This window comes from Gopherus flavomarginatus, chromosome 3 (assembly GCF_025201925.1).
Source record: "Gopherus flavomarginatus isolate rGopFla2 chromosome 3, rGopFla2.mat.asm, whole genome shotgun sequence".
Taxonomy (NCBI): domain Eukaryota; kingdom Metazoa; phylum Chordata; order Testudines; family Testudinidae; genus Gopherus; species Gopherus flavomarginatus.
Window position 1 is genome coordinate 282,404,595 of NC_066619.1, and position 22,982 is coordinate 282,427,576.

The 22,982-nt window shown below is 52.3% G+C and overlaps 1 protein-coding gene across 1 annotated transcript in view; it reads left to right on the forward strand.

Annotated features, from left to right (window-relative positions):
• FBXO41 (F-box protein 41) overlaps positions 1-22,982 on the forward strand; it is a 94,111-nt gene that overhangs the window by 58,282 nt on the left and 12,847 nt on the right. Inside the window, exons 3-8 of the mRNA XM_050943365.1 lie at positions 8,353-8,563; positions 9,445-9,524; positions 12,231-12,586; positions 15,459-15,700; positions 16,482-16,597; positions 19,441-19,593. Coding sequence (XP_050799322.1) covers positions 8,353-8,563; positions 9,445-9,524; positions 12,231-12,586; positions 15,459-15,700; positions 16,482-16,597; positions 19,441-19,593 — 1,158 coding nt within the window. The remainder of the gene's footprint in view (positions 1-8,352; positions 8,564-9,444; positions 9,525-12,230; positions 12,587-15,458; positions 15,701-16,481; positions 16,598-19,440; positions 19,594-22,982) is intronic.

A 22,982-nucleotide genomic window follows, 5' to 3' on the forward strand; every position in this document is an offset into this window, starting at 1 on the left:
ATGAATTGCACTCGCATGGTGTTCTTGGGACACTTGGCCTTGATATGTCCTAGTTCATTACACTTAAAGCATCTTCCATCTGATGGGTCACTGGGCCGAGGTGAGTTACTGGAGACTGGTGAGGTTGAAGGGTAGGGTATCTGTGGCTTTACTTGGGTGGTATGTGGGGTCTTTGGCTGTCCTCGGTTGTAGGGTTTATGGTCTGTGTGCCCCCTGGGGTAATCGTTCCCCTTGACAGTAGCTTTCTTGCTTTCTGCCAGTTCCATCCATTTGGCTCCAATCTCCCCCGCCTCAGCGATATTTTTGGGGTTTCCATCTTGTATGTACCGCGTGATGTTTTCAGGAACACCATCCAAGAACTGCTCCATTTGTATGAGGAGGTTCAGTTCTTTCAAGGTTTGAATGTTGTTTCCTGTTAGCCAGGCCTTATAGTTTTTTGCAATGTAGTAGGCGTGTTTGGGAAATGACACCTCTGGTTTCCACTTTTGGGTTGTGAAGCGCCGACGGGCATGATCTGGGGTTATCCCCATACTGTATCTGGCCTTGGTTAGAAAAAGTTTATAGTCATTCATTTGGTGCTTAGGCATTTCAGCTGCCACCTCTGCTAAAGGTCCACTGAGCTGTGACCTCAATTCTACCATGTACTGGTCTTCGGGAATGCTGTACCCAAGACAGGCTCTTTCAAAATTTTCCAAGAAGGCCTCGGTGTCATCACCTGCCTTGTAGGTGGGAAATTTCCTGTGCTGTGGAGCAATATTTGGCGCTGGGTTGTTAGGGTTGGCTGGCACATGCAGCCCAGCTTTTGCCAACTGCAGTTCATGTTTTCTCTGTTTTTACTTTTCTTCATTCTCTTTTTGTTGTTTTTCCATTTCTTTTTGGTGCTTTTCCATTTCTCGGCGGTGGGCCAACTCTTCTTCTTCTTGTTTCCTTCGGTGGGCGAACTCTTCTTCCTCTAGTTTTCTTTTGTGTGCTGCCTGTTTGATTTGTTCTTCTCTTTCTTTCATCTCCATTTGTCGCCTGTGTTCAGCTTCTTTGATTTGTTTTTCGGCCGCAATTTTTGCCTTAGAAGTCATGATTCCTGTTTTCTTGTGTTGGGGTGCCCTCCGGTGTTTATCTTCTGAACTGCAGGTTCTCTGTTGCCTCCTGAAGTCTGCCTAGCAACAGTGCTTTTTTCCTTTTCTCTCTCTAGCTAATCTTCAATGTCAAGTAAACCTGAAAAACCACTTTATTTGCATTCATATAGTGCTGGTACGACTCTCAATGGGAGTGCTATTGTGTGACAAAAGACTGTTAATAGTCCTTAACGACTTCTGCTTAACATGCAAGCCACAAACTGCCAGAGAGAGCAGAAAAAAAAATTCTCTCTGGTTCCCTTTTAAAACCAACTGCTTCTCTCTGCTAAAAAGCCCTTAGCAGAGAAAAGAAAAATATAATATTCCTACTGGCTTCTGGATTCTAATCCCACCACTGCCACCATGTAATAACCTTAGTCCCAGATTTGGACCTTAGCGTCCAAAATATGGGGGTTAGCATGAAGACCTCCAAGCTTAGTTACCAGCTTGGACCTGGTACCTGCTGCCACCACCCAAAAAATTAGAGTGTTTTGGGGCACTCTGGTCCCTCTGAAAAACCTTCCCTGGGGACCCCAAGACCCAAATCCCTTGAGTCTCACAACAAAGGGAAATAATCCTTTTTCCCTTCCCCCCTCCAGGTGCTCCTGGAGAGATACACAGACACAAGCTCTGTGAATTCAAACAGAGTGAATCTCCCTCTCTGTTCCCAATCCTGGAAACAAAAAGTACTTTCCTATTCCCCCAGAGGGAATGCAAAGTCAGGCTAGCAATCCAACACACAAATCTCCCCGATTCCTTCCTCCCACCAATTCCCTGGTGAGTACAGACTCAATTTCCCTGAAGTAAAGAAAAACTCCAACAGGTCTTAAAAGAAAGCTTTATATAAAAAGAAAGAAAAATAAGTACGAATATTCTCTCTGTATTAGATGATACAACACAGGGTCAATTGCTTAAAAGAATATTGAATAAACAGCCTTATTTAAAAAGAATACAAATCAAAGCACTCCAGCACTTATATTCATGCAAATACCAAAGAAAAGAAACCATAGAACTTACTATCTGATCTCTTTGTCCTTACACTTAGAAACAGAAGACTAGAAAGTAGAACTACTTCTCCAAAGCTCAGAGCAAGCAGGCAGCCAGAAAACAAAGACACAGAGAGACAATTCCCTCCACCCAAAGTTGAAAAAATCCAGTTTCCTGATTGGTCCTCTGGTCAGGTGCTTCAGGTGAAAGAGACATTAACCCTTAGCTATCTGTTTATGACACCCTGCTCCAGAGCTAGTTGGGAAGTGTGTTTTATTTCTTGTGAATAATGTAGAAGAAAATGAAATCCGGAGGGATACATACCAGGGAGGGAGAAAAGTCATTTCAGCTAAAGGAGAGTGGTGGGCACAAGACCAAATGGGAATTAATTGGCCATGAGTAGGTTAAGGCTGGAAATTAGAAAACTGTTTCTAGCCATGCGAAGAGGGTGGTTCTGGAACAGACTCCCAATAGGAGCAGGCGGGGGGGGGGGGGAACCTAATGAGGGTTAAGATGGAGCTTTGTAAGTTTCTGAAGGGGATGATGTGACAGGGTTGCCTGGGAAAACATGGACTGGACTTGATGGCCCAGGAGACCCCTTCCAGTCCTACATTTTTCTGAAACATATTCGGTGGCACCGAAACGTCGGTGGAAAAACAGTGAGCGTTTCAGAGAAAAATGGACAGCTCAAAAAGCCAAACCTGATTTGCTTTTGCTTTTCAGTTGTCCGAATCGGAAACGTTTGCTGTGAAAACCTGAAAAAACATTGCTGATGCTAGACATTTTCCTGCACTATGTCCATTTCTTCCGAAAGGCAGTTTTCATTGAAATACAAATGCTGGCAAAAGGTTTCCAGTGAGCTGTCATGACATCCCTGTGCTGAAATGAGATGTCTCTGTGCATAGGGCCAAGGGAGTCCACCATTTGTGTTGATGTTGCCGTTGCTGTACTACATCACAAACTCAGGTCTGTTCTGCTTTCCCCTTCCCACCTGAAGGCTGCTTCAGCATAGCTGCTTTCCAGATTTCACCCTCCTAACAAAGATCTGTCCTTTGGATTATTTCCCCCCAGATGTCTTCCCTTGTATTTTCTGTCCATATCTCCAGCTTCTCCAGGGGCCAGATCTCAGCTGGTGTAAATCAAAGTAACTTCATTGACTTCAGAGGAGCTACACTGATTTACACAAGCTGAGGACTTAACCTGATAGGTCCTTTTGTGTTAGTTCTTTGTCCTTTCGGATGTCACAATGCCTCTTATTTAGGATCCTCTGTGGATTTAACTAATGTGACATCTACTCTCCCTTCCACATCATTAATGGAGATGTCAAATAAGATGGGACATCAGCCACTACTTCTACCTTACTCTGACATCCCGCCTTTCATCTGCTACACTGCCATATATCATTACCCTTTGTTTATGGCCTTTCAGCCAATTTTCCATCCACGCAACAGTGTTCAAATCCCTGCCAGTTTAAATTAATTTTTCAAGTAAGAATTACCCAGCCAAGGTATAAAATATTTGACTAAAATCCCAGTATGTTACATCGGCTGCATTCCCAACCTCTGATAAATTTATAATTCTATAAAAAAAAAGCACCAGTCAAGGTTGTTGGGCTTGATTTATTCCTTGTAACCTCTCAATGCTGCTTATGGCTCGCCGGTCTGTTTATCCTGCATACTCGGGATCTGTTTTTACTGTGGTTATTTGTTCAATCATTTCACTAAGAATAAATGTGGACAGATGAGGCAGTAATCATCAAGGTCTCTCTTCTTCCACTGTTTGAATATCAACGCTACGTTTGATTTTCCCATCTTCTGGTCTCAGTCACCCAGGATTTCCCCCCAGTGATTGTCAGCAGTGCAGTGAGCTCCTCAGCGACTTCCCCAAGATGCATGGCAGCTGGGCCAGAAGTTACTGTATGGGCCGTGTTCCAAATATTTCCTGACCCGATTAATATCAATATTCTTCCCAATTGCTCCTACTTCTTTTTGGGGAATGACACATTTACAAAAAGGGCTCGACACCTTCACCAGTTTAAGGTCAATAATTTCAGCCTCCTCCTCATTTCTGAGTGGCTCTGGGTTCTCCCTGGCCCTTGTTTCTCCCTAACATGGTTGTGAATGGCCTTGAGACTCCCATTAACCCCTTTGGCTAGATTTAACCTCTTTCTCTATTTTCTCTGCCAGCTGATCTGCGTGTGCGTGCCAGCGGTGCCTCCCCCACTCATGCACACACACTTTTTCCCCACTTACACTGCGGGCGCACTGTGAATGCATTTTTAACCTCAGATCTTCAGTCCACTCCCACGTGAGGAGTTCATTGGCTCTTTGCCTAGTTCTTTTTCAGACACTCTGCAGGCTCCTTGGGGCAGGGAACCTCTTTCTCTGATGTTTGTACCACACCTGGCACAAAGGGGCCCTGTTCTTTGATTTGCTGGGAAGAAAAATAATACTAATTAATAATCACCTGATGCATCTAAATTATGACAGCCCTGCTCCCTCTTCCTCCCATCCCCTTTGACTCTCCCCTATTCCACCTCATCAACCCCCAAATACGAACCTGCGGGACACTGGCCTTGTCCTTAGACTGTAATGGACAGAGACCATCTCTTTGGCCTGTGTTTGTACAGCACCTCACACCATTAGGTCCCGGTCCGTTACTGGGGCTCGTAGGCACTACTGTAATACACCTGCCTAATAGCAATTAAAATGTACAGCGCCTAGCAGTGCAACAGGACCCCATTACTGGGGCTCCTAGGTGCTGTTGCAGAGTAAATGATAAATAACACCACTAATAATCTTGGCGCGTGTGGCAAGCCCTCGTTGCTCACCATGGCCCTGATTCTGCAAATGCACATCTAAGGAGTCCCATTAAGTCCAGGGGGGTTACTCACTCGTGTAGCATCACTCCAATGCATCCAATCTAGCTCAAGTCTGAGCTGCAGGCTCCTCTCCAGGGTCCCTCAGATGTTCTAGCGTGACGACTCCAGGAAGGTATTTATTCAGAGGGGACGAGAAAAGGGTTTTGCTAAAGGGGGTGCAAGTGTCTTTACATGCTGTGTTTCTGCTGGTGCATTTCCTATTACAAAAAGCTCCTGTCACAGGCGAGTTTTTCCAGGATTCTGCAGTGCGGCGTGTGGGTGGCAGGTGTGTATTTTTCAGTGATCTATGCACACAGCGGTAATTGCGTTCGATACTGAGATGGAGCTGGTCTGTTTCTGGGCTTTGGGATTTTATTGTAAATTTCCGTTCAGACGCCAAGGCTGATTCCCAGTCTTCCTCCTGGGGGACGTCCACTGGAGCACCTCCATGAGGCCGCGAGGCGCAGTCGTGGTGGGAAGCTATTAGTGGCGCGATGCAATGATGTGCTGCTGCTTGGGTTGTGGCGTGCATCACAGAACACTTGTGTGGGGCTGCGTGACGAGCTGCACGTCAGGGCAGGGAGCACTTTGCTGCTAGCAGAAAGAGAGAGAGAGAGAGTTGCCCTCCGCGGGTGGAGGCTTCTTCCTGGCTGATGTCCTGGTGCAGGTGTCACTATGTGGCCGCTCAACACTGTGTCACCAAACCCTGTAACGATCCATGATCGTAGCACGTAGGAGCTAGGCACCAGCCAAGTACAGAACTAAGAGACAGCCTCTGCCCCAGTACTTGCGCTTTGCCAGGCCCACCCTGCTATAAGCCAAATACCCCCACCTGGCAACTGACTCGGAGAGACCCCATCGGGCTGGCACCAAGCCTCTGTGCTCCCTTTGCAGCAGGGCTGCTGCTGGCCATGGAAGAGTCAGAGGCTGTCCCACAGCTGCAGCGCAGCTAAAAGGAACAAGCCCCAAAGAGAGGCGAGGTGCATACTACAGGGCACGGGGAGGCTGGTGGGGCTCTGAGATCATATCCCATTGCTCAGCTCCTGTCTGTGCTTAGATAATTTAAAAGGGCATTTGCAAAGAGATGGGCTCTCCACCCTTCTTTTAATATAAATACCCGGGGTAGTCAGAGCCCCAAACACGACAGCCTCCCAGCCGTACCGCGGGATAGCGCTGTCGGTACAACACAGCCAGGCTGGCCCCACTCTGGGGTAGGGAGCATGGCTCTGCCTCCACAGGTGGGGGAAGCAGCTCCCCTAGGAACCGGACCGAGACTGACTCAATTCAGAGTCCACCCGCAATTGTTGGGCACTGCTGAGCTAGGCTGGATTTGACCCAGTGACCTAGCCTGGAAACGCCCTGTCGCTTTTCACGAAGCCTCTGACCCGTCTAGCTCTGATGTGCAAACAACGCTGGGATCTTTTTCCAGTCATAACCCCAAAGCCTGGTCGTGACTCCCGTGGTCGCTGTAGTGTGTGGGGGGCCGTTGCTGCAGGAGATCGCGCTGGGTGAGTGTGGATGTAGTAGATGACTCCGACTGTAGCATTTTTATAAACTGGCATCTCCAGAGTTCCTCTGCTCCAGCTGCTGTTTTCACCCTCTACCTGATGCCAGAATTTCCTGCCAGGGCTCGTGCAGTGGGCGTCAGAGATGGGCTTGGCTCCCGCCGGGTTGTGACAGTGGTGGCACCAGGCTGCCGGAGTAGCTGAGGCCCGGGAGATCCAAGCCCCAACTCTGTTTATTGGCGAGTGAGGGACACCGCTAGCTAGGGTCCGAAGGGCAGGGGGGCAGGATTAGGCCCATACAGGGCTATTAGGCAGAATCTGTGAACAGCTTTCCCTGTTGCCCTGGCCCCATCTGCGAGGTGTGAAGTGACCCCCATGATTCCTGTTGCTCTGCTATTAAACGGAGCAGGATCCAGGGCTCAGCAGCCAGAGATGCTTCAGTGGGAAGTAGCAGGTCTCGTTTTCCGAACCCTCTGTTCCAGCCAAGTGCCTCTGGTTGACAGAAGTGACCTATCTGATGCTGAATGTCCTTCATGTCAGCCCCTCCCAACACAGCTGATCTGGCTAGAGAAGTCTCCTGGCTCTGCCCCCTTCTGGTTGCGCCCCCACTGCCCCCCCAGGACCCCGGCCCTCCATACCAGTAAGTCCTTTAAGTTACTTTCACCCCTGGCCGAGATGACCCCGCCCGAGAAATCCAGTCTGCCAGGAGCTCCGGATCCCATCTCCAGCTCCATTGCAGATCTCCTGGGTGAGCTCGTGGCTACAACACAGGACAAGGCACCAGTATACCTGCGTCTAACTGAGACTTGGTGGGCAAGTAATTTCACCACTTTGTACCTTGGTCTTTCCTTCCCTAAAGCAGGGGTTGTAATAGTCTGTCTAAATGCATCAGAAGGAAAACAGCATGACGGCACCTCTTCCCTCAGTGATAAACCCTGAAGAGGGATGGTTAAGGTCACTGGCAGGGCAGAGTTGGTCCCAGGTTAAGATTCCGGAGTTTACGTGCACCCCGTGTTCCCTGCCTGTCTGAACTTGGCACAGAAGATAAAGCTGGCCAGTATCTTCCTGGTGCCCCGGGCCCAGCAAGGCCGGCCTGTGAGAGGATGAATGGCAGTCGGTGGGATTAGCCCCATTAAGGTGTCGGGTTAAACGGGTGAGCGGAGAGCGAACAGGGATATAGTTCAGGAGAGACGTCGCCAGGGCAGCTTGTCCCCACTTAACGCAATCTGTCTTGGGCGCCTCTCGTCATCCCTGGCTGGACAATTGACTGCTGCTGAGCGCAGAGGGAGAGGATTCTCACAACATGTAGACAATGAGATTGGCCGGTTCATTTAGACTCAAGCGCTGAGCACCTGGGACTCCTGCCAGCACCAGTGGAAGCCCTAACTTCTCTGTACCTCTTAGCCTCAGGCCCGAAGAATCCAGGGAGCTGGGTGACTCCTGCACTGGGGTCGTACAGCTTAAATCTCTTGGAAATGTACCTCAGTATACTATCCCCTTCCCTTCCCTTCCCCTCTCCTCTCCCAGCTGGACCCCAGGGAACTAGAACTGGTGCAGGGATGTGGGGCAAAGCTTGAAGGGGATCAGGTGGGAGGAGGTTGGGTGGGGTGGGATCATGGGCAGGGTTATATGATGAGGTAGGCCAAGGGAAGGGTTGGGGTGGGTTTATGAGTGGAGGGTTGGAGGTGGCAGGGGGTTGGCACCTCTGGAAATCAGACCACTAACCTTTGTGCCTCCATTTCCTGGTCATTCAAACAGGGCTGGCAATACTCCCCTGGCTCCCAGAGTTTTGCGAGCTGCCGTGTGGCAAAGGGCGGCGGGATCTGCTGGGGGAAGGGCAGCCTTACTGCGTTTTCACCTCTGCCTCTTGCTGTCTCTCCTGCGCCAGGGAGGTCATCCAGATAGACCAGTTCCTCAAGGAGACAGCGGCCCGCGAGGCCAACGCCAAGGTGCGGCTGCAGCAGTTCATTGAGGAGCTCCTGGACCGGGCCGACCGGGCGGAGAAGCAACTCCAGATCATAAGCAGCAGCTGCAGCACCACCCCCAACGGCAGCCTGGGAAGGTGCAGCGTGCCCGGCTCCAAGGGCGCCAGCAGACCGGTATCTCCTTTTAGCGTCGGGCCAATTGTGTCTGTTGCTTGCCATGCCCTATGGGAAGCCATGCTCCTCCCTGGGTGCATTTGCCAGCCTTATCTCTCCCTCCTGTGCTATTGTGTAGTAAGGGCTGCTTGCATTGCAAGCTAAGCAACACTGAGTGAGATCAGTGGTTGGATGGGAGACCACAATGGAAATTGTTGTTCTGGGATTAGGGGGTGGTGGTGGTTCATGGGAGGCCTCTGTCCCATCGCTACTTGAGGAGACTGATGCAGTGGACTAGTTGACCACTAGTCCCTTCCATCCCGACGTAGCTACTATTAAAAGCTCCCCCAGTGCTCTTGCTAGAGCAGGGCTGTTAGCCCCAGGCTCCGCCCACAATTTCCAGCCAAAGGAACAATCTTCAATGTTAAGAAAAAAAAGTGTGGATTTTTGGGGGGGGGGCAATTTGCTCTTCAGTCCCCATTTCTGTGTAGTGCTCTTGGTGCACAATAGCATGCACAGTCCACCCCAGAAGTGGCCACATTTGAAGGGCAAGTCAAGCCCAGCCTGTAAAGTGCAAGGTGCTGTATAAATGGGAGGTTTTGTTGGTCTCGTCCTGCATCTTTGGACTGAAGAGCAGACTCCAAGGTGTGCTGGGAGTTGTGCCAGGGCTGTTTGCCCATATGGCACAGCTGGCCAAGGAGCTATTTTGCTGGAGATGCTGCATTGCGTCCTGGTGATCTACTGATATTGGCGTCATTACACCAGTGTCACCTCTCAGTGCCTGGCATGTCCACACGCAGTCAGTCAGGTTATCCCCCAGGGGAGGCTTTAGCCAGCTGGCTTTTCCCTAACTGAGTGAGTTTCAGTGTCTGGTCTCCTTTTCTTCCTTCCTTTCGCTCCAGAGGGACAGGCACGCTGGCCCCGGGGCAGCTGTCCACAGCTCCTACGCGGAGTCCAATCAGAGATCGTCCTCTAGCACTGGGTAAGCAATCTCCATACGTCTTGGCCTTGTCTTTTGCCCAGCATCCTTTTCCCACGGGGGAGCCTTTCCCAGCATGAAACAGGGCTGGGCCTGGATCAGTGCCTATGTCATCCATGTACGTGCAATTCCTGGCTCATATCCTCTCCAGCAGACGGTGGGGCTGGCTGAGTGTGTTTTGCTGGTGGTCCCTAGGACGTGGAAGAAGCTTGTGGTTCCTTTCCAGTGGAATTCTCTGCCGGCAGCTGGCGAATGCCCACCAAGAAACTGTCTTCTGCGACAGCCTGAAATTCTGCTTTCTAGCTTCTTTGCACGTGCTAAGCCTTCCCAGGTTCACAGCTAGTCGGAGTAGCATGAAGGACGGCACTGTTTTCCTTTTAATCTATCTTTATTTTCTTTCAAACTTGGACCTGGGTGGCTGTGGGTCTGCCCAGTCCATTGTGGGGTGGGGGGGAATGTCACAGCAGGACACGTCTGTATAACTGATCTCGACCTGTTTGCCAAGCTGAGTTGTATAAATGCTTTGAAGTCAGAGATCTGAAGGAATCGGGATAGCTGGGTGGGTTGATTCTTCTCTTCTCTCCTTGTGATCTTGTGGGAAGCACCAAGGTGTAACACTGGGCTGTCAGAAATCTTTACTAGACCAGGACGGAGATGTTTTGACATCCGGCCTCTTTTGATAGTGTGTTTCCAAGCAGCTAAGGTGCATTTACCCCAGACGTGAGGCTGAAGTTGCATTTGAATCACGGTGGTGTCTCTGAAAGGTTTAATGTAACGGTGTAGCTGGAAGAGCGGACTTTTCTGCTCACACCCCGGCTGGGGCTGGTCTCTGAGATCTGGGCTTTCAGCCCTGTTAAGTGGGTGACCCCAGGTACCAGCAGGAGAGGTGGTTCCCATTGTCTCAGGTGTTGGGAATGAGAGAGAGAGAGAGAGAGAACAGGACACTCAGTTTGCCGGCTCTCGCTCTAGGACTGACTGTCCAGTCAGATCGTTTTAAATGCAGTGAATTCTGCTCATTACCGCCCCCTCGGTTGCCAGCAGAAAGTTGCCGTTATCCAACGGCCGCCAGTGAGTGAAGGCAGGTTTGCGAGGCTGCAGCCAGGGAAAGAAGTGCTGGGCTGTGCCATCCCTGGCTGCCGCCCTGCCAACCTGCATCCAGGCAGGGCAGCAACAGGGGCTGCATGCCAGATGCCCGGGCTTTCTAGAGGAAGCAGAGGAGCTAGGGACCCCACAGAGCTGTCCAGTACCCCCACTCTGAGGGTCACGGCTCAGCACGTCCCAGCATTTCCTTCCCTGGGTGCAGCCTCCTGGCAGAGTGCAGGCAGAGATACCATGCAGCTCTGGCACCCAGGCTGCGGCAGCCTCTCTCCCTGCTACTGCCTTGCCCACAGCCTCCCCTCGCAGCCCCTTAACTCCTGTGTGGTCCTGTATGCAGGCAGGTTTGCAGGGCTGCAGCCCCAGAGGAAGCTCCAGGACATGCTGAGCACCGGCCGCAGGCAAGTAAGGCACATCCCAGCACTTCTTTCACCGGCTGCAGCCTTGCAAGACTGCCTGCAGTTGGGACCTTTCCTCCACAAAGTGCTGCTAGTAAGTGCATACCGATATCCGAATCCCATGAACTTTAAAGTCACTGGGATGGGATGCTGCTTTTAATCGGGAGTTGTCCATATCCGGGTTGCTATTAAGCAGAACCTACTGTACATTCAAATAGCTGGCGGTGCATCTTTTTGCCCTATGGCGGTAGATTCATCGCTAACATAACTCTCTTGATTTAGTGGCATTACCCCAGAGATGGGTTTGGCCCACTAGCTCTTTACGTTTGGCCATTGTAAGCATGGGAGTGTTAAGTGGAGTTTAGGCCTTTATCCTAGACTCCGCCTCCTAGGTATCCCCCTCACATTCCCTGGAGCTACAGTATGGACTGGCCAGGTGCCCGCTTTCTCCTCGTTGCCTGTCCTGCAAATGGCTGATTTCTGGGAAGTGCCATCTAGACCCCATCCCCACCCTCCCTGGGTCTGTCTGCACTGTGACCACAGGGCATGACAGCCCTTTGTGTAGATGGACCCTAGCTAGCCCAGCTACTGGCCGCAGCCTTCAGCACGGGTGAGTCCCACCAGTACCTATCCAGGGTTCCAGGTGACCCATGCTGAAGTGCAGGTTGCCACGGCTTCCCTGCTCCAGGCTAAGGAGATGAAAGCTGAGCCGCATTCACGCCCTGTGATCACAGTGTAGACGAGGCAGGGGCAGGGGGCTAGAGGAACCAAATGCAGCACAACCTCTGTTTTAATGAAGTCCCAATTAAACCAGGTTCATGCCTCCCAGGCTGCCCCGAGCCTGACTTCTCTACAGCTAATCAGCTGGCCTCCTCGCCACCTGCTCCAAAGGGCCGGCTGCCTCGTAGTCCTGGGGACCCCCCAATGCCAGGTGGGGGAATGTCGAGCAGCTTTAGGCATACTGTTCTAGAAACTCAGGGAAGTTGCAGGCTGGGAGCATCTGACGGGTGGCTGCTAGCCCTGCGTGCTCCAGATGAGCTATCCCCTAGCCACATCTTCGCCATCGAGATACAGAGACCCCTCCATGTCCTTGAAATAAACAGGAGGCTCTTCTGTAAGCAGGGCTTTTGGGTGTGGAGTGCACGGCCCCCCTACTGTTCCTGGAGCTCTGGATCCAGTTCCCTGCCACCCTGCTCATGGCTGCATATCCCCGCAGGGCCTCCAGCCGAGTGAAGGCCATCTCCCAGAGCTCTGGCTGCTATGAGAGCGATGGCGCTGAGCTGTACCAGCCGGAGGAGAACACCGACGGGCATCTCTACCATGGCGGGCAGAGCCGGGGCATGGACAGTGGCTTCGAGCGGCCCGCAGCAGCCCACAGCTCGGGGCTCCGGAGGCAGGCCATCCAGAACTGGCACCGCAGGCCGTACCGCAACAGCACCGAGGGGGAGGAGGGGGATATCTCAGATGTGGGCTCCAGGACAACCGAGTCGGAGGCCGAGGTGTGGGAACAGGACCCCCGCATCCCACCGGAGGCGAACCTGGCGAGGCCCCTCAACAGCTGCAGGCTGATGGGTGAGTCTCCATTCCGGTGGTGAGGGGAACCCCATTGCCTGGACATAGGGGTGACTGACCCACAGTTGGCTGGAAAACCCCCGCAGTGGTGGTGACAGTTCAGTAGGTGGCGCTCTTCCCCCTGAACGCTGCACCTCCAGCCTGGTGAAGGATGGGAAGGCAATGGCGCCTGGGGGAGATGGAAAACCGAGCTCCGAAGTCATGCACATTAAGCTACTCGATGGACTGTGTCTGCTCTTGTAATGGACCTGGGCAGCTCAGTGAAAACCTCTGCTCGACGTGCCACTGAAGCCAAAAATCACAACCAAGACCATGGGATGAAGCAGGAGTGGGGTGGAGAATAACAGGGAAAATATTTGACTGCCTTTCTCCAAATCAATGGAGTGGCCTCATCTGGAGACTGGGTGGAGGGCTGGGCACCCCATCTCACACTGGATAGTGCAGAGTTGGAGGGGGTCAGAGAAGGGAGACCAGAATGATCGAGGGCCTGGAAAAATATGGGACTGTTACTTGAGAAAGAAGACGAATAGGAGGAGACCGGATAAAAGTCTATAAAATGATCCCTGCCCTAGAGAAGGGAGATTGGGCTGCACATGGTCTCTGGCTGAGGCCACCCCATGGATTGATAGAAAGTCAAGAATTTAGCAAGTTGCAAAGATGGATATGGCTATTGGGAATGTCCAGACCTTGCATAACTAATGATAAAAACACTGGAAGAGATGCTAGACCTCCTGGGGCTTAAAGTGATCTCTGGCAATTAGAGACCAGGACAAGACCTTTCCTGGGGCAGATTATCCCATATCAGCTGTGTTGGGTTCTTATGCCTTCCTCTAAGGCAGCTGGAGCTGGTGATCTAGATGGACCCTGGGCTGGATTCAGGCCAGCAATCATAGAATATCAGGATTGGAAGGGACCTTAGGAGGTATCTAGTCCCACCCCCTGCTCAAAGCAGAACCAATCCCCAGACAAATTTTTGCTTCCAATCCCTAAATAGTCCTTTCGAGGATTGAACTCACAACCCTGGGTTTAGCAGGCCAATTCTCGAACCACTGAGCTGTTCCTCTCCCCCAAGCTTCCTACCCCTTTGTGGTTGTTAAAGGTCCCCTGGCGCTTTCCATAAAAATGACACAAATCCCCATAATTACGTTCTGCCTCCTTCAGTTCCCCTTGCAGCTTCTGCAAGACACAATGCTCTTCTTCTCATCTTCACAGACCAGAAGGGTCCATCCCCATCATCTAGTCTGACCTCCTGCCTAACACAGGATGTCCCAGACGATAGTGGCATGCTACTAAGCAGCTGCTGTGTTCCACCCCAGAACTGGCTGCACAGGGCTGAGTGAAGTGATCTAGAGAGCATGGGCAGGATTCTCCTGGACGAGAGAGGGAATGGGAGGTGTTAGCATTGTAAATCAGAGCCCTGGCTTTTTCAACACCATTCTGCCAGAGAGGTGAACTTGGTTACCGTGGCAATGGAGCAGCTAAAACGCAACAAGCTGGGGCATCAGGAATGTTTTTTCTTGCACATTCAAAGTCTGTTAGGGGACGATTGAGGGGGGTCCAGGCCATTAGAGCTAATGCTGAGACATGAGGCCAGATTCAGAGCCCGTGTAAACAGTTGTCACTCCATTTGGGCCACTGGAGTTGTGATTACACCAGGTCTACGAAATGGCCTGGGGTCTCCCCTCAATGGGAGATGTGCTTGGTACGGTACCTGCACTAGCCAGGCCCTGTCTGCCAGGGAGGAGGACGACGGGCCAGGGCGGTCGATAAAAGCAGAGGGTGCATTTTCACGGCCACATCCCAGATCTAAACCCTAGCCTGGTTCAGTCACGGCTTGAGTGAGATGAGTTGCAGGGGGAAGGGGTCACATTTCAGCTCCATTCAACAGGTGATGTACCAATCTCATAGAGCTGGAAGGGACTTTGAAGGTCATTGAGTCCAGCCCCCTGCCTTCACTAGCAGGACCAAGTACTGATTTTTGCCCCAGATCCCTATATGGCCCCCTCAAGGATTGAACTTACCACTCTGGGTTTAGTAGGCCAATGCTCAAACCACTGAGCTATCCCTCTCCTGCATGTTTGGCCTCCTTCCTCCCCCCAGCCCTGGGCACATCGGTTGGCTGCCGCAGCAACCCGGGGTGAGCTGGAAAATGAACTAGCCTCTCACCACGGGAGAAGATGCCCCTGGCTGAGGTTGAGGCCTGTGGTGGGGCAGTGCAGGGGCCAGCTGGCCTACCCTGCTGCTTTCATGGAGGGACGGAGGTAGACTCCTGGTTCCATTCCTTGGGCAGGAGAGGGCCGACTGGGAATCCAGATTCCTGGGTTCCTTTCCTGTGGGGTGGGGAGCTGACTGGAATTCAGGATTCTTGATTCCATTTGTGGGTAGATTGGAGGTTGTTGAGGTTCAGGACTCCTGGGTTCTATTCCTGAGAAGGGGGTGGGGCTGGGACTCAGGACTCCTTGATTCCATCCTGAGAAGGGGACAGACTGGGATTCAGGACTCCTGGGTTCCATTCCCGGGGTGATGAGGGGGGCTGGGATTCAGGACTCCTGGGTTCCGTTGTTCTCTTTGACCTTCGGCAAGTCACTGCACCACTCTGTGCCTCAGTTTCCCCCTTGTTCAAATGGGGATAACAATACAGACCAAACTCCTGGGACATCTGTTGTTATTTATAAAATGTTTCGGGATCCCCAGAGGGAAGGTGCTAGAAGAGGGTGAAGGGTTATTGTTTTGAACTCACATTGAGGCACAAGGAGCTGTTAAACGCTTGGGAAAACCATATCCACAAACACCACCCCTACCCCCCAGCCGCTCTCCTGTATTATCCCGCCCTCCCTGCACAATGCCCCCGCTGATGGTGTTTGTCACACAGCCAGGTCTGAGGGGGGCGGCGGGAAGGTCGTCCGGCCTGAGAGAGGCAGCCCGTCCCGCTCCAACGAGGTGATCAGCCCGGAGATTCTCAAGATGCGAGCTGCTCTCTTCTGCATCTTCACCTACCTCGACACCAAGACCCTGCTGAAGGCTGCCGAGGTCTGCAAGGACTGGAAATTCGTGGCACGCCACCCTGCCGTGTGGACCCGGGTGCTGCTGGAGAACTCCAGGGTTTCATCGAAGGTAAAGGGCCAGTCAGCCGTGGGGTTCCAGCCAGGCCCCCCAGGGAACGCCCTGAGGCAGAGCCAGGCCCATGGAAACATCAAAGAGGGCAGCAGTGTGGGGCCCATTTCTTAGGGGCTAATGCAGCCCTGCCCTTCATTTCTGAGCCCCGGTTTTCTGTCAAAATTGGGCTGGACATTTTTTAATACATGAAAACCGGGTTTTTCCAGTAGCTGAAATGTTTTCATTTACCAAAAAACGCCCTTCGGTTGGTGTGTGCACAGCGATGTAGATGTACATGTGTGTTTGTGCGTGTTGTCCTCTGCACCGGTCTGTGATGGCAGCTGTTTGTGTGTGTTGTTTGGGGCTGCTATCTCCAAGGTCTTCGTTGACAGCTGAAAACATGCACACCTCTCCCTCTATGGATACAGCCACGCTGCAAAGAAAACCCCACGGCACTGAGTCTCCCAGCCTGGCTGTAGTGTAGATATTCCGGCTCAGACTGAATCTCCCTCTTTGCCGGGTTTCAGAGCCCAGGTTCCGGCCCGACGGGGAATGTCTACTCTGCTATTTTTAGCCTTGCAACCGGAGCGCTGGGACTTGGCGCCATGGGGGGCCAGGTATTTGTTTGCAGTGTAGACACACCCTGTGCTTGAGTGTGTGTGTGTGAGTGGTGCTCTGGCCCCACCATCCCCCCCCGGGGGCAGGGGGAGAGTCTGGCGCTGTCTCTCCTGGTTGCAGGTTCTCCTGTCCTGGCACGTGTCACTTTGTCACCGGGTGGGGGTCTGGCTTTCCCCTGCAGTTCCTGGGCATGCTGTCGCAATGGTGCACCCAGACGCACTCCCTCACGCTGCAGAACCTCAAGCCACGGCTGAGAGGGAAGAAGGAGAGCAAGGAGGAGTACGTGAAAAGCACCCGGTGAGCCCCCACGAGACACTCCCCTTTCCACCTCCATAGCCAATCTGTCCGTTTTCATAAGGAGCTCATTGGCCAACATGGGCAGCGTCGCTGAGCTTTTAATACCTGGGTTTCTGTTGTCCCATAGTGACATCACTGCTGCAGTAGCTCTGGCTTGTCCATTTAATGCTCCACTGGGAGAACGTTAATAGCTTCCAAGCTACAAGGGCTCCTGCCCTGAAGAGACTTCCGGTTCTCAGTGCTTTGGTTCCAGTCCCTGGGATTGCTTAGTGCTGGTGCATCTCAGTATCTTCTATACCAGAGCCCCCATTCCCATCCCAGTACCTCTGTGGGACCCCTGGGAACCACCTCTCATCGACTGATACAGAACAGGCAGGGTGGCCCCCACCCACAGTTGAGAACCCCTCCTTTAGTGCTTTGGTTGCTATCAGAAATGCAGTCTCTACTCATCCAAAATACTAGGGTCCCCCCACTGTTAATACTCCTGTAACCCTTCTGCCCCTCTGAGTTGGCAGCAACAAGGGCCGGGTTCAGTATCCAGGGGTTCCGTTTCAATAACACAATGCAAAACTGGCTCGAGCCCCCAACCAGTGACCTGGGACAATTACATACTGTTACCGAAATATTGGGTTTGCCTAGCTGAGAGCCAATTAACAACCTGACAGGGATAAGGAAAAATGCTTTATTTTGCAGAAAAAGGAGAGCCTGTACCTTGGTACAAAAGACTTTGTCTTACACAAATTTTACAGACCTTTTATACACATTTAGACAAAGACTTTTGCGTGTTAATACTTGATTGGTAAGTGTAAAATCTTATGTTTCCCTTATTTGGATAGTACTGACTGGTTTGGAGCAGGACAGTTACATACCACCACCACCCCCCGCCCCCGGGCGCCTCTAGGAGGCAATACTTCCCCACTCGCAAGCACGGAGTCCGAGTGTAGCAAAATCCTTTTAATAAAGAAGGGAAACAATGCAGCATCATGTTGAAGAAACACCACAAACAGAATTATAACACAAACCCTAAGCAAAAAAACCCACCTCCAAGTACGTTTGGCAATGTCCTTTCCCCCTTAGGATCTTAAGTCCAATCACCCCAAAGTCCAACAACCCAAAAGACTCTGTTTCTGGTCAGTGCCACCCCAGAGTTCAAAAGTTTATCTGCAGAGTTCCCCTCCATCCCCAGCCTGAGTGGAAATGGGGGAACGTACAAAGGGTGTTAAGGGGCACCATACGTGGGCCAGGAGGCCAACTGCTCTGCCTCTCCGTGGAGTTCTGCTGCAGCCTTCACCATGACCAGCTCTACTCCACCAACTGTGCCACTCCTCCAGCCAACCTGTGAGCCACTCCCACAAACCGCTCTGCTCCACTCACTATTCTGTGGGCTGCTCCAAAGTGCTGCAAGCTGCTCCGCTCTGCCAGCCACTTAGGGATAGATCTTCAGGCTCCCCCACTAGTTAACACAGCACTCAGTGATTTCAGCTTGTAGTAGGGGAGCCCAGGTGCTGGTGCACCATTGGCCCAACATGAATTCAGCTCAGCAGCCTCTAGGTGGACTCCTAATGGATTCAAAATTAGCTCTACTCTTTAACAGTGGAGAGAGGAGGATGTGCAATTGTTGTTCCAGGCCCTCAAAAGGGGCCCATACCACCAGGTACACACACCAGTCCCCAACCTCTCTCAGTTCACTGGGTTTTGGCACCCATGTCCCTTGTCTAGCAAGTGCTACTTAATTGATGTTGAGACATCTCTGTCATAAAGCAGTCTCATAGTTCCTCATTCACATAATCAGGGTGACAACACTTTATTCCTCCTGCCCCAATAACAAAGAAATTGGGGATCCCAGAGGTGTCAAAATAACCATCCCAGGCTGGCATGGGCTATGCTAGGTGGGGTGGGTGTGCCAATGCAAATACCTGAAATTCCTTTCCACACTCCCCATAATTCACCACCAGATGTCAGGGTAGAGCTCATCCTGACTCTGCTTAGACTCCATTGCTGGGCAGGACTGAAACTCCCGCTGGCAGGAGCTGGGGATGTTTGCTGTGGTATTTATCTGAACAAAGCTGGGCTTGAAGGGCACAGAGCCGGCCGGGGACAGGCTGGGATGGTGGAGGCAGGACTGGGGGACAGGTTTGATGGAAGGTCGGTAAAGGCCAGTCTTAGATCCGTGTAGCGGAGGTCAATGAGACCTCGGCGGTGTTTGTCTCCAGCCGGGGTGAGGGTGCTAGTGACCTGCCTCCAGGACGTCTTGGGATGGGAGAAGAGGAGTGGGAAAGGCGAGGATGGAGGGAAACAGCCTGCAATGAGGCAGGAGAAGGAAGAAGGAGCAAATCCATCACCCAGACTAATCCAGGGTGCTTGAGACCCTTCCTGTGGGGTCTGGATCTGCCCTTGGTATTCCGCGAGTTTGGGTCAGGCGGACAGGGCGAGGGAGGGGGAACACCCGCGTAGGATTGCCTGGCCTGGGCCCCTGCCACCCAAACCAAATGTGACGAGCAAGGCTGAGGAAGAGGAGGTGGCCTTCATCGCAGCATGGCTGCACTGACAGGTGGGAGCAAGCTATGTCGTCCAGGCCTGGCTCCTCAAAGGTACTTTGGCAGCTAATGGACTCTAGTCCATGCCCTTGGCCGGGGCAGGGCTGCTCCTTGTGGCTTTTTCTCAGTCCCGGGTGAAGCGTCCCAGGGAATGGGGCTCCACCTTTCCTCCCCGCAGCTGCTCTCTGGCCTGGCCACTGGGCTTTCGGGGCTACGTTTCCCACGTTGCCCTTTGAGAGCAGGGGTAGCAGTGAGCGCTGCTGCTGAGCTCTCTCTCCCCCTTCCCCGCTGGTTCCGTCTCCTCAGGGGCTGCCTCGAAGCCGGGCTGGAGTCCTTGTTGAAGGCCACGGGCGGGAACTTGCTCATCCTGCGGATTTCACACTGCTCCAACATCCTGACAGATCGCTCCCTCTGGCTGGCCAGCTGCTACTGCCGGGCGCTTCAGGCCGTCACCTATCGGTACGTGCACGAGTCCTGGGCCCGCCGGACCTAGCCATGGGGCATGTGCTGGAGGGAGGTGGGCTGCCTGCCACTCAGAGCATCTCACTGAGCTGTGTGTGGGAAGGGCCATTGCCTTGGGACTTGGTGGCTTTGTCCTCAGGCTGCTGCTTGGTGTCTGTCCTGCTGTTCTTATGCAGATGGGGGTTGAGGTAGCCAGGAGCTGGGAAAGGCTGAGCCTGCCCAGACCACGTGGAATCCAATCGATGTCCCTGAGGCTTCCAGCATCCCCAGCACTAGGCCCAGTCTGTGGGACCTACTCCTGGATAACTGGGTCAGACTGGGCCCCCTGCCCTGATACACAGACCCAGCCCTAGACATCTGGGGATGCAAACTTCCCAATCCTGTTCTGGTCAGTGGCAGGAGGCTCCAGTGCCCTGGATTAGCTGGCACTCGCCCCCTTTGCAGCCCCACCTCTCCAAGCCAGGCCGTCTGTTAGTTGCCCTCCAAATCTTGTTCCTCTCTCAAGTGCCAGGTGCTTCCTGGTGCAGCAGACAATGAGCCTCTGAAGAGACTCTGTGCAGGGGGGGTTGGGAGCTGAGGGTTTGGTGGTATTGGGGATGTCTGGCTCTGGTCAGTCTCAGAGACAGGGATGGCATTCTAGGTCCTTCCTACCGTGGGCGTGCTGTCTAGTGCCAGACCGACTGAGGCTTCCCGGCCTCTTTATCCATGGTGTGGGCAATTGCAGGGCACCACCCTACCCATGTACGCATTGTCCCTGACTGGAGAGAGCCCTGGGAGGATGGACACGGTGTCACCCAGGCCTGCTTGCTGTGGCACTCTGTTTCCCCTCTAGTGGCACCTAGACCAGCAAGAGATTCATAGAATCACAGAATATCAGGGCTGGAAGGGACCTCAGGAGGTCATCTAGTCCAACTCCCTGCTCAAAGCAGGACCAACCCCAACTAAATCATCCCAGCCAGGGCTTTGTCAAGCCTGACCTTAAAAACCTCTAAAAACCAGAGAATAAGTGATTTGCCCAAGGTCACATAAGAAATCTGGGGCGGAGCTGGGAATCAAACCCAAGTGTTCTGAGCATCAGACTGACAACTGAACCACAGGCCTGTCCTTCCTTCATCTCCCTGTACTTGGGAAGAATCTTTTAAAGAGAAAAATCCTCCTAACTTGACAATCACTTGAACGGCATCAGCTCTCCTGTTTGGAGGGCAAAGGAAATTGGTTCTGAGCAGCAGCTCTTGGCTCTGTTGCTGGCATCTGATGCTGTCTCCTTCTTAAGTCAAATGTATATGAAAAGGGAAGAGAGAAAAGGCAGCTTCTTTCTCTGGTTTGCAGTTCAGTTGCTGGCAGGCGAAGCACACCACAGAGCACATGGTCCTGGACACTGGCTTTGGAATATACTTGGCAGGTTCCTTTCCTTTTGTCTGCCCAGTCTGTAGGGCACTTTCTTTACCAGGACCTGGCTGCGCAGGGGTCTCCCACGCTGGTCGCATAAAATTGTGAGGTTAGATCTGCCCTGGCTGGCTCAGTTGGGCTCTGATTAGACAGAAGGCAAAGAGTAGGAGGAGTAAAATGAGAAAGGAAATTAATACAGCACGGAGCAGGAACCTGGGGTTCCCAGCTCAGGATGTAGCCATGGAGAGGGAGATGTCATCTCGTTCCTTCCTCGTCTGGTCTAGGTGACAGCATCTCTCTGGATCAGGAAAGAGAAGACCTGGCCTGTGGTGGAGATGGCCACATGTGTTTTGTGGGGTAATCCCCCCCTTACCATGCGCTATCTCACTGCCAGCTGCAAGCAGAGCCAAGAACGTCTGAGTTTTCAGCCCTTTAGCCTCACCCCCAGACCACGCTGCCTCTCGGTCACAAGACACAAACTGCTATGGCTAGGAGCGAAAGGCTGTGTCACCCATTACCGATCCCTGATCTATCTAGTCTCCCCATTGCCCTCGAGTACCGTTATAATCTCTGTGTATTATGGTAGCACCTAAAGGGCCCCACTGAAAGGGTGTCCCGTTGTGCTCGGCACTGCACATACATGTAGCAAGCAGCGACTCTCGCTTCGAAGAGCTTACAAGTATTTCCAGCATTAAAATGCAGCTGTCGAGAGAGATACGTTACATCCAACCCACTGGGATGGCAGCGCTGGCTACATTCCCTCCGGATCCTCTTCCAGCACCACTCCCATTGTGCAAAATGCGTTAGACCCTGATTCAGAGCCTGGGCATGCAGATGAATGAGTGTGGGATGCGAGATGACGGTCTGTTGTTTAATTTATCTGCTGATGTGTCCTTCCTCACTTTTAATGGCTCCAGCAGCCTCAGATATTCATGTGCACTCGAGGTGCTTGGCAGCTTGTTCACCTGTCACCATGACTCATATGTTTTAATTAAGGACGAGCCGAACTCGTAAGGGAATCTTGGCAGGCGGCTTTGTGGAGACGTACGAGCTCTCAAGATAACACCATTGGCTTATTTTTAGGTTCGCTTGAAGTTTAGAAGTGGGTCATTCAAAATTAGAAGGATGGGCTTGATCCTCAGGGGTTCCCATTGCTCTGTGGGACTGGGTGGCGCTGGGGGTTGGTAACACCATGAGAGGCTGCTGGTTTGTTGGTCTGGATTGCTAGTCTGGCTTCACTCTGGACAGTCCTTTCTCAGAGACGTTTATCCCTTGTCGGATGTAGTTTTGACCAGTATTGGACCGGAGGGCGCCATTTTGAATAGCACACTGCTCCACCCCCTTTGGCATGACCTCACACACACTCTGCGTACGAGGTTATGCAGGCAGGGGCAGGTCCCCACTGTTCCCGCAAGTGCCAGAATGTCCAGTATTCCAGGAACATGGAAGTGGTCACCCTAGAGTAAGCTCTAGAGAGACCCAACCCATTAGGACTACTTAACACCCTTGCTGGCAGGCTCAAAGAGCCAAGGATTGCATGGAGATTTGGGCAATCAGAATTCATAAATTATACATGGGAGATTATGAAGTCTCTGTACATCTTTACCCAGCTGCCAACTTCATTTTCAATGTGGGAGCTAGTTACCTTCTCTGTTGCCTTTTAACCTCCATATTGGACTGAAATGCCAGTGGGCAGTGGCACAGGGCTGACAACGGAGAGTTGTCATGAGCACACAATAGTTATGCTAAAGAGGATGCCTGAGTGGGGAGACCAGTTTAGGCAAGTTGGTCTGCAGGCTGAGGGTTAGACAGTGGAAATTCCCTACGGAGGACAAAGTGAAGGTGATGAAAGCAGGAGATTGTAAAAGGAATCTCAGGGGGGAGACTGTCTCAGAGAGAGAGACGCAGGCAGTTGGAAAGGAACTGATCTATTCAGGGTCTTCGTCTTTGGCCAATTTCACCAGCTCAAGCTGAGGGGAGTTTCTGAGCAGCCTGAT